The 17,370-nt window shown below is 38.9% G+C and overlaps 1 protein-coding gene across 2 annotated transcripts in view; it reads right to left on the reverse strand.

Moving 5' to 3' along the window:
* Positions 1-726: 726 nt before the first annotated feature.
* kcnn3 (potassium intermediate/small conductance calcium-activated channel, subfamily N, member 3) overlaps positions 727-17,370 on the reverse strand; it is a 98,762-nt gene continuing 82,118 nt past the window's right edge. For both annotated transcript variants that reach the window (XM_017495446.3, XM_017495365.3), the window contains 3 exons: positions 9,743-9,870; positions 7,591-7,660; positions 727-2,496 (listed from right to left, as the gene is read on the reverse strand). In XM_017495446.3, the coding sequence (XP_017350935.1) occupies positions 2,203-2,496; positions 7,591-7,660; positions 9,743-9,870 (492 nt within the window). In that variant the 3' untranslated portion in view covers positions 727-2,202. The remainder of the gene's footprint in view (positions 2,497-7,590; positions 7,661-9,742; positions 9,871-17,370) is intronic.

Consider the following 17,370-nt stretch of genomic DNA (forward strand, 5'->3'; position numbering starts at 1 on the left):
AGGTCAGTGTTCATGATTAATCAATCAGAAAAATACACTGGGCAAGAATGGGATCCATTGGAAGAATAGCATGGTGGAAACCATTGCTAGCCAAGAAGAATATAAATGCTTGTCTCAAATTCATCAGTAAACACGTAGATGATCCATGAGTTCTGGAATAATGTATCATGGGCAGATGAATCTAAAGTGGAGCTTTTACGCTGAAATGGGCCCCATTATATCTAGCGAGAACCTCGCAACAACTGTGAAGCTTGATGGTGGTAGTGTGATGGCTTGTGGTCAAACTTTTGAAATGGCCTAGTCAAAGTCCATTCCTAAACCCTATTAAATTGTTGTGGCAGGACCTGAAAAGCGCAGTTCGTTCTCAAAGGCCTACAAATGTCACTGAGCTGAGGCATTTCTGCAAGGAAGAGTGGGTCAAACTTTCTCCAAAGGTGTTGCAAGTCACTATCAACTACAGAAAGCATTTGTTTGCACTTATTGCTGCTAAGGGTGGTACCAGCTATTGAAAGGAAGGGGGCAATCACTTTTTCATACATGTGGATTGGGTGTTATAAATACATAAAATGTCTATCACGTTCCCTTCTATGCATTATTAGGATTTGGTTAAAGATGTAATGTCATTCAGTGTTTGAAATTCAGGAATTCAGACAGGGGGCAAACACTTTCACCGCACTGTAAGAACATACAGCTAGTAACACTCGTAATAATGGCAGAAGAGAAAGTGCAACATAGCCACTGAGACGTTATAAAGATATATACTTTATTAATTCTCTCTGGTAAAATAAAATTACAAAATAATTTCAACCTCAAACCGAAAATCCCTTAGCAATAGTTAATATTATTAAAGTCAGTATTAATACAGTGACCATTAACTGTCATGATGAATGAGAAGGATGCCATAGTATATTAGTAGTAAATATTCGCTATAACTGTGTTAGTAATCGTTAATGGTAAAAAATAAATAAATAAACAATAAATAATTAAATTCATTAATTTAAAAAAAAAAAAAAAAAAAAAAAAAAAAAACAGCTATACAAAGCTAGTTTTAGTTAACAGCATCATTTTCAATAATTCCAAGCAGATGTAATTCAGTATTCCGGCCACAGGATGTCACTATGAGACAGTTTTCAGAAAGAATGGTCTCTGTAGAAATGAGGGTCAGCAGGAAAGAGTCTCTTATTCCCAACATATACCATTAGCACAGGATCAGTTACACTCACAGAAAGACTAATTCTCAACTCTACAGTTTATTCCCTTGTGAGCAGCTGTTAAGTTGCGTGCGTGTGTGTGTGTGTGTGTGTGTGTGTGTATTGACTGGCTTCGGTTTCCCCTCGCTGCAAATGGCTGTCTCATCTTTCAGGTGGATAAAGACGCCGTTTGGATTCTAAAATGATTTCTGCTTTCCCCCATGGTAACATTGAGGTTTTGAGGACTTTTGTATATGTATACCTCTGACCACATCCTTTGTTCCTGTTGCCTTATAGACAGCACTTTGGTAGCAGATATTGAGAGAAAGTATGTTTGTGTGTGCAAGACAGAGATTAAGAGCAAAAGAGTGCATGAGTTTTCAAATGCAGACATTCATGATAACAGTGTGAATAGGCTTTCGTGTTTATTCCACGAAATATGGCAGTTCTCATTCCGTGCAGAAGTGAGCGAATCGTCCTTGAAAAACGGTCCAACTGGCAGTGTTCAGTGGTGAGGATTTAGTGCATTGTTGTGTGTGTGTGTGTGTGTGTGTGTGTGTGTGTGTGTGTGTCTCTGACACAGTGTTTGCGCTGGGTCTGAATTCCATGTCCTGTGAATAGATCGTAAGGGCAGGCCTGGCATGTGTCTCTGTGTTTATGTCTTGCCTTTAGTCTTGGAATTGACTAGAGTTCTTGTTAAAGGGATGCTTGTTAATTTGTGGTTAGCAGTCAGGTAGAAAATGTGTCCTAAGCCATGGTGATTCATTTCCTGATGGAGGGAGAGACACTTTTTTCCTCCAATTAGTGCAGATTCCATTAAAGTATTTTGCTTTTCATTTAATTACTCTCTCTTATCTCGCTCACACTCCCCTCCTCCCTCATCATCAGCTTCATATCTGTGTGCAACTCGTTACTTTATTCCCAAACTGACTTCACACCGTTGAACCTGATTCCTCCCAGTCTTTCAGTCTCCACACCATTCCTTTTCCAGCTTTGGCAAAGCCTCCGGTTCTCAGCAGTTGGATGTACTGGTGTTGGGGCTTTCGTCTGAGGCCTGGTTGTTGGCACTGGGCGTGGGAGTGATGAGGGCGGGCACGCTTGGGCTGGGGGTCTTGGCATCTCGCTCCTGCAGCAAGCGGATGAGTGCAGTGTGCTGCGCGTTTAGTGTGGCTGAGAGGTGAGCAGGCAGAGCGCTGAAACCTGCCGTGAGCTGCTCTACTCGCTGCTCCAAGCTCAACATCTGGCGCTCCAGATCCTCACTGCGGTCATTCAGCTCAGACATGAGCTCATACATCACGCTCTGCATCTACTCTTCCCCCAGAGAGAGACAAATAGAAAGACGTTGGCAAATGGAACGGGAGATGATGGGCGGGGGGACAGGCAAAGAAAGAGAAAGCGGGACAGAGGTAGACGTGGAGAAGATGACAGAAATAGGTAACGATAGAGAAAGACAGACAGAAGAGTAAGAACCTCAAGAAGAGAGGGAGAGATGGTTCAGGGGGGAAAAAACAAGATGAGAGACAGGCAAAAAAATCAACCCAGGAACAGATAAAATGGACAAATATGAAGAAATGAAAAGAGGGAGAAACAGAGAGTTATGAAGAGAGGAGAAGACAGGCCAGAGAGATGGGCAAGAAAAATGAGGCGAGAGAATGGCAACAGAAAAAGAACAACCATTAGAGTATACAAGAGAGGGATTGGGAGAGGACACCAAAGAGAAAGACGGAAAATGAGAAAGAGACAGAGAGTAAGAGATAGTCAGAGACAGGAAGAGAAAGTGTGAAAGAAAAACGGTGGGAGCAGAGAAGCAATGAAGAGAATAAATGATAGTGAACATGCAGAGGGAAACATTTATGTAGGCCACAACGTGTCAAAGATTCAGAAAGGGAATGTGATAGAAAGGGAATGAGGATGAAAAGACGTAACTGTGAGGTCATGAGGATTACTAAAAGAAAGAATAAGACAGATGTTTAGATAATGTTGTTAATAGTAATAATAATAACTTTCTTTCGTATAGCGCCTATAAAAGTTGCTTTCTCAAAGCGCTTTACAAGAACACAAAAAAATGTAGACATTCGAAACTATCAGTTTAAAAAATTTTCTATGAAGACACACAGGCACACACACAAAAAGCAAAACGAAAAAAGAATTACGAATGACTATACATAACAAGAAAACAATTAGAAGTCAGTGTAAGGATTTTAAAATCAACTCGGTACGTGACAGAGCCAGTGCAAGGACTCTAGAATAAGGGTTATGTAATCACACACCCAGGTACCAGTCAGGATGGTATCTGCCGTATTTTGCAAATATTGCAGTTCATTGAGTGCGGATTTAGAAACTCTGATGAGAAGTGCATTACAGTAGTCGAAGTTGGGGGGGGGGGGGGGGGGGGGGACACGACAGCATCGACTGTAAGCACGCAATATTTCTGAGATAGACAAAGGAAGTTGTGACAGTGTTCTACACATGAGGGTCAAATGTCAGACTGGCATTTACTTTGAAACTTTGACATATTTTGTTACCTATATAATTTTTTTTTATCTCAGAAATACAATTCGAAAGGAAGAAAACATCCACATGTTGACCTGGGTAAAAGTGATGGGTAAGGCCGAGTGATCTTAAAAGCTGACCAAGTGGAAAAATATAAATGCTAAAACGTAAGGGGGGAAAGAACCGAGCCCTGAGGGACACCAGTGTGAACAGGCCCAATGTCAGACTTGTGACCACTCATAGATATGAACTGACTGCGATCAATAAAGTACGATATTAATCACTTATTTCTGTGTAATATGCGATAAAATGGTCTGACTGTGTAACCCAGCGGGTTCCTGAGGTGAGCCAGGTAGAAGAGCTACTTAAAGTTCTAGCTAAAGTGTTCTGTTGTAATCATGACTGTTTTGGATAATTACTGTATCTTGAGGCCAGATCTTTTGGGATGGTGGTGTTTCATGCTGTGTTTTGGAATTAGAAGGCTGCTGGTGGCAAGCACGCTTTCTTACATGAATGTGTTATGAATGTTAGATGTTAACCTTTCTTGCATAGTGTTCACACTTCTGAACAGCCAATTTAGACAAAAAAAAAAAAAAAACTTTCCAAAATGAAATTCTCTATAATACAATTATAATATTTCTATAACAGAAAAGAACATTTCTGTAATACTTTCTCTTCTCTAATTTAGTCTTCAACTTTAAATATTTTAGACCTGAATGGTAACTTTTTTTTTCTACAAAGGCATTTAAAGATTTTTTAAAATTATTGTTATGTTGTTGTTTTTTCCCAGGTATAATGTTTAATGGTTAAGGTTTTTTGCTCATAGCATACCTACACATACGACTACGACTTTTTAATATGTGATATTTAGGCAAAATAAAAATTCATATATTATGTGAATTTTTAAGTAATAATAATGAAGTGAATATGCTCATAATCAGTTTTTGCATGAAAGGGTTAAAGAGTTTCATAGCAGGTGAGATTTGTCATATTCTCTATATTTATTGATCAAGTGCATCTGCTATTTTCAATTTAGTAATAAAACTGAATTTTCTCAGTATCTTAATTCCAGACATTGATTTGTAGCACTGACCTTCTTTTGTTAACTTTTGTTTGCCTTTGTTAAAAACCAATATGGACAGTGGTGCTTGAAAGTTTGTGAACCCTTTAGAATTATCTTTATTTCTGCATAAATATGACCTAAAACATCATCCGATTTTCTAGGTCATATTTACAAAGTCCTTAAAGTAGACATTAATTGGTCATTTATTTATTGAGGAAAATGATACAATATTACTCTACATAGCTGCGAGTGGTAAAAGTATGTGAAGCTCTAAGCTTTAAGCAGTTAATTTGAAGGTGAATTTAAAGTCAGGTGTTTTCAATCAATGGGATGACATTCAGGTGTGAGTGAGCGCCCTGTTTTATTTAACACATGTTTGAGGGAGTGTATCATGGCAGGAATAAAGGAGATTTCTGAAAACTTTAGAAAAAGAGTTGTTGAAGCTCATCAGGCTGGAAAAGGTTATAAAACCATCTCTAAAGAGCTTGGACTCCACCAATCCACAATCAGACAGATTGTGTACAAATGAAGAAAATTTAAGACCATTGTTACCCACCCCAGGAGTGCTCGACCAACAAAGATCACTCCAACAGCAAGATGTGGAGTAGTCTGAGAGGTCACAAAGGAAACCAACTTCTAAGCAACTAAAGGCCTGTCTCACATGGGCTAATGTTAATATAGTTAGCATAAGAACACTACCCCATCTGTGAAACATGCTGGTGGTAATCTCATGGTTTGGGCCTGTTTTGCTGCATCTGGGCCAGAACGACTTGCCATCATTGATGGAACAATGAATTCCGAATCATACCAGCAAATTCTAAAGTAAAATGTCAGGACATCTGTCTTTGAACTGAATAACAAAGAGAAAGTGGGTCATGCAGCAAGTCAATGGCCCTAAGCCCACAACCTGACCTTAATCCAATAGAAATATTGTAGAAGAACCTGAAGCAAGCAGTTCATGTGCGGAAACTCACCAACATCCCAACAGAACAGTTGAAGCTGTTCTGTACTAAGGAATGGGATAAATTTCCTCCAAGCCGATGTGCAGGTCTGATCAACAGTTACCGGAAACATTTAGCTGCAGTTATTGAAGAGGGTCACACCAGATACTGAAAGCATAGGTTCACATACTTTTGCCGATCACAGATATCTAATATTGGATCATTTTCCTCAATAAATAAATCACCAAGTATAATATTTTTGTCTTATTTGTTTAATTGTGTTCTCTTTTCCTACTTTTAGGACTTGTGTGAAAATCTGATGATGTTTTAGGTCCTATTTATGCAGAAATAGAGAAAAACTTTCAAGCACCACTGTAAGTTAATTTCAACCTAATTTCTAGTATGATCTTGGACCAGAACCTCAAAACATTTTCCTGTACTCTCAGCAGTGCGGTGCTGAGGTTTTTTTTTTTTTTTTTACATTGCTTGAATACCATTAATAAATTATTAAATAGTCAGTGGAGCTCAAATTAAACAACAGGCATGAGTTACTGGTATAAATGGGCTAGCAGGATTAAGTCTGACTTTTAAAGATACTCCGCTAATGGTACATTTAGTGTTTTTTGGTTTTAATGAACGAGTTATTAATTGTTACCCTGTTTGGTATTAGGAGAAACCACTGCATTAACGTAGCTGCCTATCTGCCTTTACGTGTGTGTGTGTGTGTGTGTGTGTGTGTGTAATAGTTTGCCCCACAACCTCCTTATTATTCCATTGATAAAACATGGATACAGTACATTGCTCAGCCCTAATCAATTCATTGTCACGTGACTGAAAGATATTAGATTGAGACTTCCCGTCTAATATCATGACCAGCCGTCACTGGTAACAGGTCTAGATTTTGATTTGCATTATGTATTTGAAATGATGGAATTCCGTAACTGTTCTTATACCCTCAGGTTTTCCATTCTTTTCTCAGTATTCTCAGGAAAATTCTTGTATGTGCTAATCGCACGTATGTTACAGCTGAATAAAGTGGACTGTTTCTGAACAGCAGTGCCACATTTGTCCTCCGATATTATTTTTAACACTTCTGTTTTCCCTCACTACATGGAAATAACACCTACATCACACAAATGGCTACTTACAGTATAAACAGATTATGTCATTTATTAGATTTTATTTCACGTATAGATGTATGAGTACATGAATGCTTAAAACCCATTCTGGGTATTAGCAAACCAAAATTGTTTACACCATTTTTGCTGTCTTGAAAAAGCCAAATATCTGGGTTCTGTTCCTGAAGTTGACAGCTATAACCTAACAAAGACCTAACAAAGCATAGGAACAGCCCTTAAGATGGCGATGATGGGGATTCCCCGAAGGAAAACAAGTGAGTGGAATTCAACAAAGGCATTTAGAGCACGCTAAGTGATACACAGTCACACAGAACACTTGTTTTCCGTCTCAGACACATGTATACATACAGCCTAAGATTCGCACTCTCTCTGTCTCTCTCCTCTCCTAGTGTCTGAAACTCACACACACTATGAACTTGTTGTATTAAAACTGGTTCGTTCTCTCTCCATGTCTCTCCACAAACTCCCACTGACATCCCTGCTTTAACAGTGGTTCTGGTTGCTAGGAGACGCAAAGCTACAGAAACAAGCAGGTCAACATGGAAACAGAATTACTGAGATATATTTGGGCAGGCAGAGCTGTGTGTGTGTGTGTGTGTGTGTGTGTCACTTTGGAGGTGATAACAGGAGGTAATGATGCTTGTGCGCATGTTGAGTTGTACAGAATCAGAGTACTTGGGTTAACGCCCCAATTTCTCAATAGATGTCGGTTTGTAAAAATGCATGTGTGTGGTGAATGGTAAAGTGGTTAGGTGTGCTCTCACCTTTGAGAGGTCCACTAGTGTATTGGCCTGGTCACTCAGTTTTCTTTGCTCCATTTTTACACTTCGCAGTCTGAAAACACAGACACGGAGACACACAATGCATTATTGCAGTAATTCATGACAGTATCCTGGCCAACATCACCAAATTGTTCTTAGCATTGCTTGCAGTTTAAAACATAAAAAAAAGGTGAATGATATAATTCACAAATTATAACACCATAGCTTCCATCGAACATGACTGAGTAAGCACGCTAACGTCAAAGCAATCATGCCTTTCCCAAATAAAATACAATTTTATCAGATTTACTTCAATTGTTGGGGTCATTACATTCCAGAAAGTTTAGAAAGGTTAGCTGGACACGACATCACAATGTGGTATAAAGCTGAGACTCAATGTATAGTGCTGCTGCAAGTCAAAATGGACGAATCCTTTAAGCAGCAATTTATTATAATGCCCGTATCATATTCTGAGTCAATTTTTTAAAAAATAATAATGGAGAAAATGATTTAGGAATGATGGAAAAATATGTATAATAAGCATACAAACTATTGCTATATTTGTTTTTTTACCATTTTTGTTTTTCAAAGTTTATGTTAGCCATTTTGGCACAAATCTCTAGTGTGGGCGGGGCTTAACAGCAATTTATTCTCACTAGCTAGTAGAGAGACACTTCAGTGGTGTGAATTTTGAATTTTGTCATTTCTGAATGCGGTTCTCTGTATAGTAATAGTGTTTGTACTTTGTGGTGGAAATTACTTCCTGACTTACTTAGTCAGAATATTAGTTCATAATTACTATTCGAAGTTTGGATAGTCTCATACTCTCATACTGGTATTTTTTGGAGATTATGTCTCAGGAGCAGCACGGAGTGTCGTCGTCATTATCATCCTCCTCCTCAGCTGGACACTCCAACCGTCGATCCTAATCTACAGCCGTCAATCCAAATCTCACTAACCAATGAGAGTAAAACGCTGTAAAGTCCCGCCCACACGAGAGGTTTGTGCCAGAATGGCGAATGTAAACTTGTGGAGCATAAATGAAAACTTTTAAAGCATAAACGAAAACTCTGGCAGCGCATTCAGCGAAAACAAAGCTTAGAAAAATGTTAACAAAGAAAAGCTGTTATTTGAAACCATGTTAAATTTTTGCCCCTGAGCTCACTGATTTCAGTTTCAAAGTGTTTTTCTTCTTTCTCATTGTATATTTTTGTCCGTTTCTTGAAAACGGTCAATACTTTTGGCAATTTACTTCTATAAGGGAATAAATGAACATACAGTAATTGTAGACTTTACGAAAAGAACATCTTTTTGACTTTGTTCAACCTGGGTTTTATGTAGCCAACTGCACCATCTTCACTTGAAAGCTCACTTCATTACCTCACTTTGAAAGCTAGTTAACAAGCCGGTTAGTTAACAAGCCAGCTGGTTAAAAAATGTAGGGAGTTATCAAACTGAAATGACTGAAATGAGTAAAATTTATTTGTACTTGGTTTTGAAAGTAATCAACAGTAGTCAAATTAGTGTTGCTTACTTTGAGCTTGCTTGCAGGAGCTACACACTACTTTTCATGTACTGTACTGCAAGAGGCCACTCACGTGACTTAGGTGATATGCACTTCCACAAGCTGATAAAAGCATGATACAGACTACTGAAATGCAGTATCTCATACCTAATGGGACATATCTGATCCAGAAGATCAATTTAGCTCATTAGAGTATTCAGGAGTGTTGGCAGTTGAGTTGGAACTGACCTTTTCAGGTATGTAGATCTCCAGGAATTGGGATCAATCCTACTGTTAGGTCAGGCAGGCTAACTGCTGCTAAAGTACTCCAAACATAACTGTTAGTGAAGCCAAAATGCACTTCACATGCTCTTTGGATCTTCTGCAATCCAGCTGGCTGCAACTAAAGCTCCTGTTATTATACCAGTGTGAAAATGCCAAACTATGCCATAAACAATGAGTAGGCAATGGAGATCATCTGCCTGCTTAGTCTAATTTGAAAGTATATTATGTGCTTATTATTGTTTGGGTACATGTGAACATCATATGGGAATCAATACCAAGTGTGATGCTTGGAAATCGATTCTCAAGGAGTGTCTGAGAATGAATAAAGGAGGCTGGACTGAGTGTGTATGCATTTGTTTTTCTCACTGGTGGATGGCTTGCAGGAATTTCCTCTGGTGCTTGCGCACACGCGAGTGATCGATCTTCTTCATCAACTTGGTGTGTTTGTAGATCAGCCATGTTTCCCGAAGAACGTTGGCTGCTGCATTCTTTATCTGTAAGGACACAATGCCATAACAACTCCTTTAGCAACAGCTCGCACCCAAGAAGCAGATCTCAAGAGAGAAGTCCAAGTAAGCATGCTCCTGAAGCATACGCATGCAAAACCAAAACACTTCTCATCTTGGCAGAAAGAGTGTTTCAAGAAAAGATTTGCTCATATCATGTTAAAGTGCACCTATTATGCCTTTTAAATGTGTCTAATTTTGTTTTAAAAGTCTCATACAATAGGTTTACATGCATCCAAGGTCAAAACACACTTTAATTTTCTCATAATGTACATTGCAGCGTTACCTTTTTTCCCAGTGTCACGAACGATCCGTTCAAGGATCCGTTCATTCTAAACTCCTCCTTTCAGAGAACCTACTCTGCTCTGATTGGTCAGATGTCCCAGTCTGTTGTGATCGGTCTACCGCTTACAGCGCGTGTCGGAAAGGAAACGCCGTTTTTTAAAACCGTGATAATGTCGGTTTCACCGTAGCAATTTGAGCCCGAGTCTGATAGTGATGCATCGGACGATCAACCCGAACCACCATCGCAAGTACGACGAGAACAGGACATTTCTCAGTGGTAAGTTTATATGTAGTTTGACAATCATGTGAGTTAGCCGGTTGTTAGACAGCTGTGCACTGTCTGTACATGTACACAGCACAAAACCATGTATTTAGAACACTCTGTAGAAAATATATACATAAATAATTAATCATACTTACAGGTTGTCCAAATAAAGTGGGTACAGCCGCATCTTTAATGAATAATCGTTTCGCAAATCCCACGTTGACTTCAGCTAGATTTGAGAAGCAGTCGTCAATTAACTGCTGTGGTATCGTTTTAAAATGAATTCTAACCACTGATGCTTTATATCCTCATCCTTTGGGAGTCCATGCAAAGTGGTTTTGTTTTTGCAACACAGAAAACGATGTCTTCTAGACACGAACCTAACTATTTCAGGACGCAACCGGAACTGTAGTGTTTGAGGGCGGGTCAAAGTACACGTTACTTGCGAGCAGCCAATGAAGACCAGAGGTGGGTTTTTTTGTTACAAACCTACATAGGTTCATACAGGAAGTAAGTCTGGGATTACTAACGACTCGTTTCAGCTGTTTAGAATCGGTTCTTTCTTTTGGGAGTCAATAACTCCATTTGTCGTGCACTGTGATTTTTGAAAAGTTGCAGACTTTTTTACATTCACAAACAGCTATATCTCCTCTCAACACTCCTTGCCCAGAAATAAGACAGACGGTGTAGTGCCCCCCACCGGCAGTCTCTCTGGGCTTCCAGATCCAGACTCAAGTGGTACACACAGGTGTAACAGCCTTGACGGATTTGAAAGTTGCCCAGCAGTGACAAAACTAACTAGTCTGGGGGTGCCATTTGTTGACCAGCACTCTGGTTCCTCCGCATGCCAGCAAGGTGGCTGTATCATTGACCTTTTCTGTATCAGAAAAAGGATTCATCTGTTACAAGACCAACATCAGACGCCCTGCTACCGACCTCCTTATTGGATGCAGTTTAACATCATGTCCAGGACCAAAACAGCTATATAATGCAGTTATATAAACAGCTATATAACACACTACATGAAAGGTAATATATGAAAAAGCATAATAGGTGCACTTTAAGTACGAATCTTTATAGGTCTGCTTTTTTTCTTTTCCACCATATAAGATCGAGACAAAATTATCAGAGGGACATGTCTGTTACAGCTGTAATATCCATTATGGTGGTTTCATTTGCCATTTTAAAGATCCACTCATGATTCCAGTTAAATCGGAATCTTGTTTCTGTACAGTAGGTTAGTGCCACTGACATATCATACTGCCAATGATTAATTAACTAAAGAGAAATTGGTTAAGGGAAAATGATTGAGGAGACTTTGCAAGGGTGGTGCAGGGAAGACAGAAGCTTCCCATATTTAATAGCATCCTGATTTGGCGGTGTTCCTCTGGCCACTGGATGGCATGGGGGCATGCTTTTTTAGCTTCAGATTTAGTATGACAGTGCTTTGATTAAATAGCAGAGGTCAGTGTTTTTAATTATACAAGTGTTAACCTTCAGCCATTACCGCACAGGTTTAATCTGATAGAGAGAGAAAGATATGTGGGAGTCATCAGGTCCATACTAATACACAGGAAAGGTACTGATTGTCACAGCCTAATACACACCAATATAGACTCATGAATTAAGGGCATAATGGTATGCCAAATCTGATTGGTCAGAAGTTGTGAATTATTTCTGTATAACGGCACGGCTCGGACCCGAGTTCGATGAACATGAATGCCAGGATTATATTAATGTGCTGGTTCCAAGTCACAATCCAAGTCTAATAATAATAGATAATAACGTGTAAAAAATAAATAAATTTTAAAAAACTATAAGCAAGCAACTTACTATCAGAGAGGGAGTTGTGTAGGACTCAGGAGCGTGCTCCAGTTTGGATAAGGCTGAAAGTTTGTTTTGATTTTTTTTTTTTTAATTTGTGTTTTTTCTATGAATAAAATAATTTAAGGTTAAAATGCCATTTACACTCACCATCCACTTTAACAGGAACACCTGTACACCTGCTAATTTATGCACTTGTCCAATCATTCAACCATGCGGCAGCAGCGCAATGCATAAAATCATGCAGATACAGGTCAGTATCTGCGTGGTTTTATGCGTGAACATTAATGGCCGTTAATGTTCTCATCAAACATCAGAATGGTGAAAAATATGATCTCTGTAACTTTAACCATGGCGTGGATGTTGTACCAGAAAGGCTGTTTTGAGTATTTCAGAAACTGCTGATCTTCTGAAAATTTCACACACAACAGTCTCAAGAATTTATAAAGAATGGTGCTAAAAACAAAAAAACATGGAGTGAGCGATAATTCTGTGGGTGGAAATGCCTTGTTGATAAAAGAGGTCAGAGGGAATTGGACAGATTGGTTCGAGCTGCCAGGAAGGATACAGTAACTCATTAATCACTATTTACAACTGTGGCGAGCAGAAAAGCATCTCAGAAGGAAAAAAAACATCAAAACTTTAGGTGGGTGGGCTACAACAGCAGAAGACCACATTGGGTTCCACTCCTGTCAGTCAAGAACAGGAATCTGAGGCTATCATGGGTATGGGCTCATCGAAACTGAGTAGAGCAAGATCTTGGGGGAGGGAGGGGTGTGGAACCTGATGTGGTCTTCTGCCTTTGAAGCCCGCCCACCTCATTAACAAGGTGTTTCAGCCTGCAGACCCTCAGCTCACAGGATGCTTTTTATTTTTCGCACCATTCTGTATAAACTCTAGAGACTCTTGTGTGTGAAAGTCCCAGGAGATCAGCAGTTTCTGAAATACTCAAAACCAGCCCATCTGGTACCAACAACTATACCATGGGTAAAGTCACAGAGATCACATTTTCGATTGATATGAACATTAACTAAAGCTCTTGACCTGTATCTGCATGATATGCATTTATGCATTGTGCTGCCGCCACATGATTGGTTGACTGGATAACTGCATAAATGAGCAGGTGTACAGGTGTTCCTGTTAAAGTGGATGGTGAGTGTAGACATTAAAAGGAGCCATAACTGTACCAACATTCCTTAATTATAAAGTAAAAAAGTAAAATTATAGCATTTTAACATCTGATTACCCCAAAAGTAAAAAAAAAAGGAAAATTGTATTTAAAGATTTTATTCCCATTTCCTCTGAAAGACAACAATGCACCGATTTTCTAAAATCAACTGCTATTTATTGATTTCATTTGCGTTTAATTTAATATGTAATACATTAAATATATAGGCTAAATAATGAATGTGACAAAAAAAAATAAGTCTAGGTTATCCACAGCCTACAGACTAATAGGCTCATCTTATTTTCTGTAAAAGAGCAAATAGCCTTCATAAATTAGTCAAATTCGTTATATTTACATTTAACATTTTATAATAAATATCGAGCCTCCAGTTACTCCTCATTTGTCATCTCCATGTTATCTCAGATAGAATTATCTTGACCTAATTTAATATTATCCTGAGATTTTAGTCTATAGAAATTGAATGAATTTTTAACAATAGTTTTTTAAATATTCAACTGCTGTTGCCACATTGCTTGGCTGTCAGTTAGGTTTCAATCACAGTAACATTTCATAAAGCCAACAGTCTATCAAACATTTGTTATGCTATATTTAGATAGATGGTAATGATCCTGTCAGTACTGCATAAGACATATAATTTGAAACAAAGTATTGTGAGAAGTGATGTTTTTCATTCTGCTGCTATTTATAAAGGATGCAAGACAAAACAGTTGTTTTATCACAAAGCTCCTCTGCAAGAAAAAAAAAAAAAGGCTCCCAGCAGGGGTTCTTCCATTCTTCTAAGAGAGTCAGACTAACAGGAAATTATTATGACTGTGAAAGGAAAACATGTCATTTGCATAGCACTAGGTGTGAGAGATATGTCGATTTTAGATCATGAATGATTAAAATGTCTCCACAATCTGTTTTTACATTGAGATCACGTGTACCGTGATACTAAACACATTTTGTCCGTTGCGCTGAAAACGCTCAGACATGGCATCCCAAGTTGTCATCAGCATTTAACATCAGTTATGTGGAACTGCTGGATTTTACACAACAGACACAGTGTCAATAATGGTTGTTCACAAAATATGCAAAGGTATAGCTCATCAAGGAAACACGCCAAATGTGTGCCGAAAGCCACACATGGAAAGCACATGAGTGTAACAGCACCGTGGCCAGAAACAGTGCTAGAGTAAGGAAATGCCTCATGGCACTACTTCTAAGTGCTAGAAAGATTTCACTGATGCCATGACATTTTACCTGTCAAAGGATATAATACCAATCAAAATAGTCGAAAATGAGGGGTTGGGGGGAAAAAAATCACCTGGTCTTTTTCCAGTCTGCAACTGTCCAGTTTCAGTGAGTCTGTGCCCATGATAGCCTCAGATTCTTGTTCTTGGCTGACAGGAGTGGAACCTTATGTGGTCTTCTGCCTTTCAAGACGACCCACCTCAAAGTTTGAGTTGAAGTTTAAAATGCCATTTACACTCACCATCCACTTTAATAGGAGCACCTGTACACCTGATAATTTTTGCACTTATCCAATCATTCTACCATGCGGCAGCAGCGCAATGCATAAAATCATGCAGATACAGGTCAGTATCTGCATGGTTTTATGCGTGAACATTAACGGCCATTAATGTTCACATCAAACATCAGAATGGTGAAAAATATGATCTCTGTAACTTTAATCATGGTGTGGATGTTGTACCAGAAAGGCTGGTTTGAGTATTTCAGAAACTGCTGATCTCCTGAAAATTTCACACACAACAGTCTCAAGAATTTATACAGACTGATGTGAAAAACAAAAAACATGGAGTGAGCGATAGTTCTGTGGGTGGAAATGCCTTGTTGATAAAAGAGGTCAGAGGGAATTGGACAGCATGGTTCGAGCTATAGTAACTCATTAATCACTATTTACAACTGTGGCGAGCAGAAAAGCATCTCAGCATGCAAAAAACATCAAAACTTAACGTGGGTGGGCTACAACAGCAGAAGACCGCATTGGGTTCCACTCCTGTCAGTCAAGAACAGGAATCTGAGGCTATCATGGGCATGGGCTCATCGAAACTGAGTAGAGCAAGATCTGGGGGAAAAAAACTGGTCTTTTTCCAGTCTTTAAGTGTCCTGTTTCAGTGAGTCTGAGCCCATGATAGCTTCAGATTCTTCTTCTTGGCTGACAGGAGTGGAACCTGATGTGGTCTTCTGCCTTTGAAGCCCACCCACCTCAACATGGTTGTAAAAAGTGCTTATTTGAGTTACTATAGCTGACTTCCTGTCAGCTCAGACCAGTCTGGTCATTCTCCTCCGATCTCTCTCATCAACAAGGTGTTTCAGCCTGCAGACCCTCCGCTCACAGGATGTTTTTTATTTTTCGCACCATTCTGTATAAACTCTAGAGACTCTTGTGTGTGAAAATCCCAGAAAATCAGCAGTGTCTGAGATCACACACACACCCCCCCCCCCCCCCCCCCATTCTGATGTTTGATGTGAAGATTATTTAAAGCGTTTGACCTGTATCAATCAAAATAGATGAAAATGAGGGTTTGGGGGAAGAAAAAAAAATCACCGCCATTCCTCAGTTGTAAAGAGAATCCTGAGAGAAAACAGAATGCAGAGAGAAGCGCAGTACACATTTTTGTCATTGTTTTCAATAAAACTTTGGGAAAAATTGGAAACCAACTCAGCCAACGTATACAGCATTTACACACTAAATATACTAATATTAAACACCCTATTAAACACAATATTACCTTTCCATTTACTGCACTTTTAAATACTGAAGACTGTAAGTAGATTAGATTACTTAGAGGTGATGTGACTTTATTTTACATCCATGCTTGATTACTTTCTATTTTTTTTTTTTTAAACCTTTGAAATTTGTTTGAAAAGGTACTCTGGCCTTGTGGTGACTGTTATTCTTTTTCTTTGAGGTAATGTTTCCTTGTAGAGCTATATTTTCATCAGTATTAGTTTGGTTTCTCTATTCAGTAACTTTAAAACTTAAAAACCAACATGAAAAATATGTGTAATAAGATTGTGGATCATAGCCCAACCTGAAAATATTGTGATATATCTTTGCCAGATTGTCCATCATGATATGTACATAGCACAGTAAAGCTTCACACCCAGTGTACCTGGGATACACTCCGGATTCAATGTAACCCTGACCAGGATAAAGTGACAGTAAAACTCAGTAAGACAGCATTTAAATTGGACTACTAGTAAAAAAACAAACAAATAGTGATGATTTGGTTTAATGATATGTATTACATTAACAGTTTTGCCAGAGTCTGCAAATGTCCATCTTTCCTGTAGATACTGCAAATTAGTAATGTGCACCACTGTTAACTGGTTCCCCATGCTGAGATAAGAAGAAACGTCTAGCTACCTTTTCTCATGTCCAGACATTTGTGGTTAACTTCAAGTCTTTTGTGTGTGTTTTTTTCTTTTTGAGTATTTTGCCGCAACTTTTCCGAAGAGCTTCTGCAGGAGACTTTCTTTAAAACTGCACATTTACGTAAAAACCTTGTGTTTGCTTGCATTCTCTTGTTTTGTCCTGCTGGATTCTGATACACACGCCTAGTCTGTGTCACCTCAGTGTCAGATTTGGTGCCAAACTCCCATCACTCACCCTCACTCACACGCTATCAGTCACCTGACTTTTAATCATGCATACCCTATTATATACACGCCTATATACACCTAAACACACTGGGCATTAAGCCAGTTGTGGAATAACACTCAGTGTATTTTTGCCTTTGTTGTTTATCTTGCTATTATGGTTTTGACTGTGTTCTGTTACCTTGTTTCATGATTTCTGGATTTTTCCTATTCTATGTGGTTTGCTGATCGCCTGAATCACTGCCTGTTTCTGACACTGACTTTGCTTCGGGTTTTTGATTGATGGCCTGTTTTAAATAAACAAGGCACATTCTCCTGC

The sequence above is a fragment of the Ictalurus punctatus genome, chromosome 1 (genome assembly GCF_001660625.3).
Source record: "Ictalurus punctatus breed USDA103 chromosome 1, Coco_2.0, whole genome shotgun sequence".
In the NCBI taxonomy this organism is placed as follows: Eukaryota; Metazoa; Chordata; class Actinopteri; order Siluriformes; family Ictaluridae; genus Ictalurus; species Ictalurus punctatus.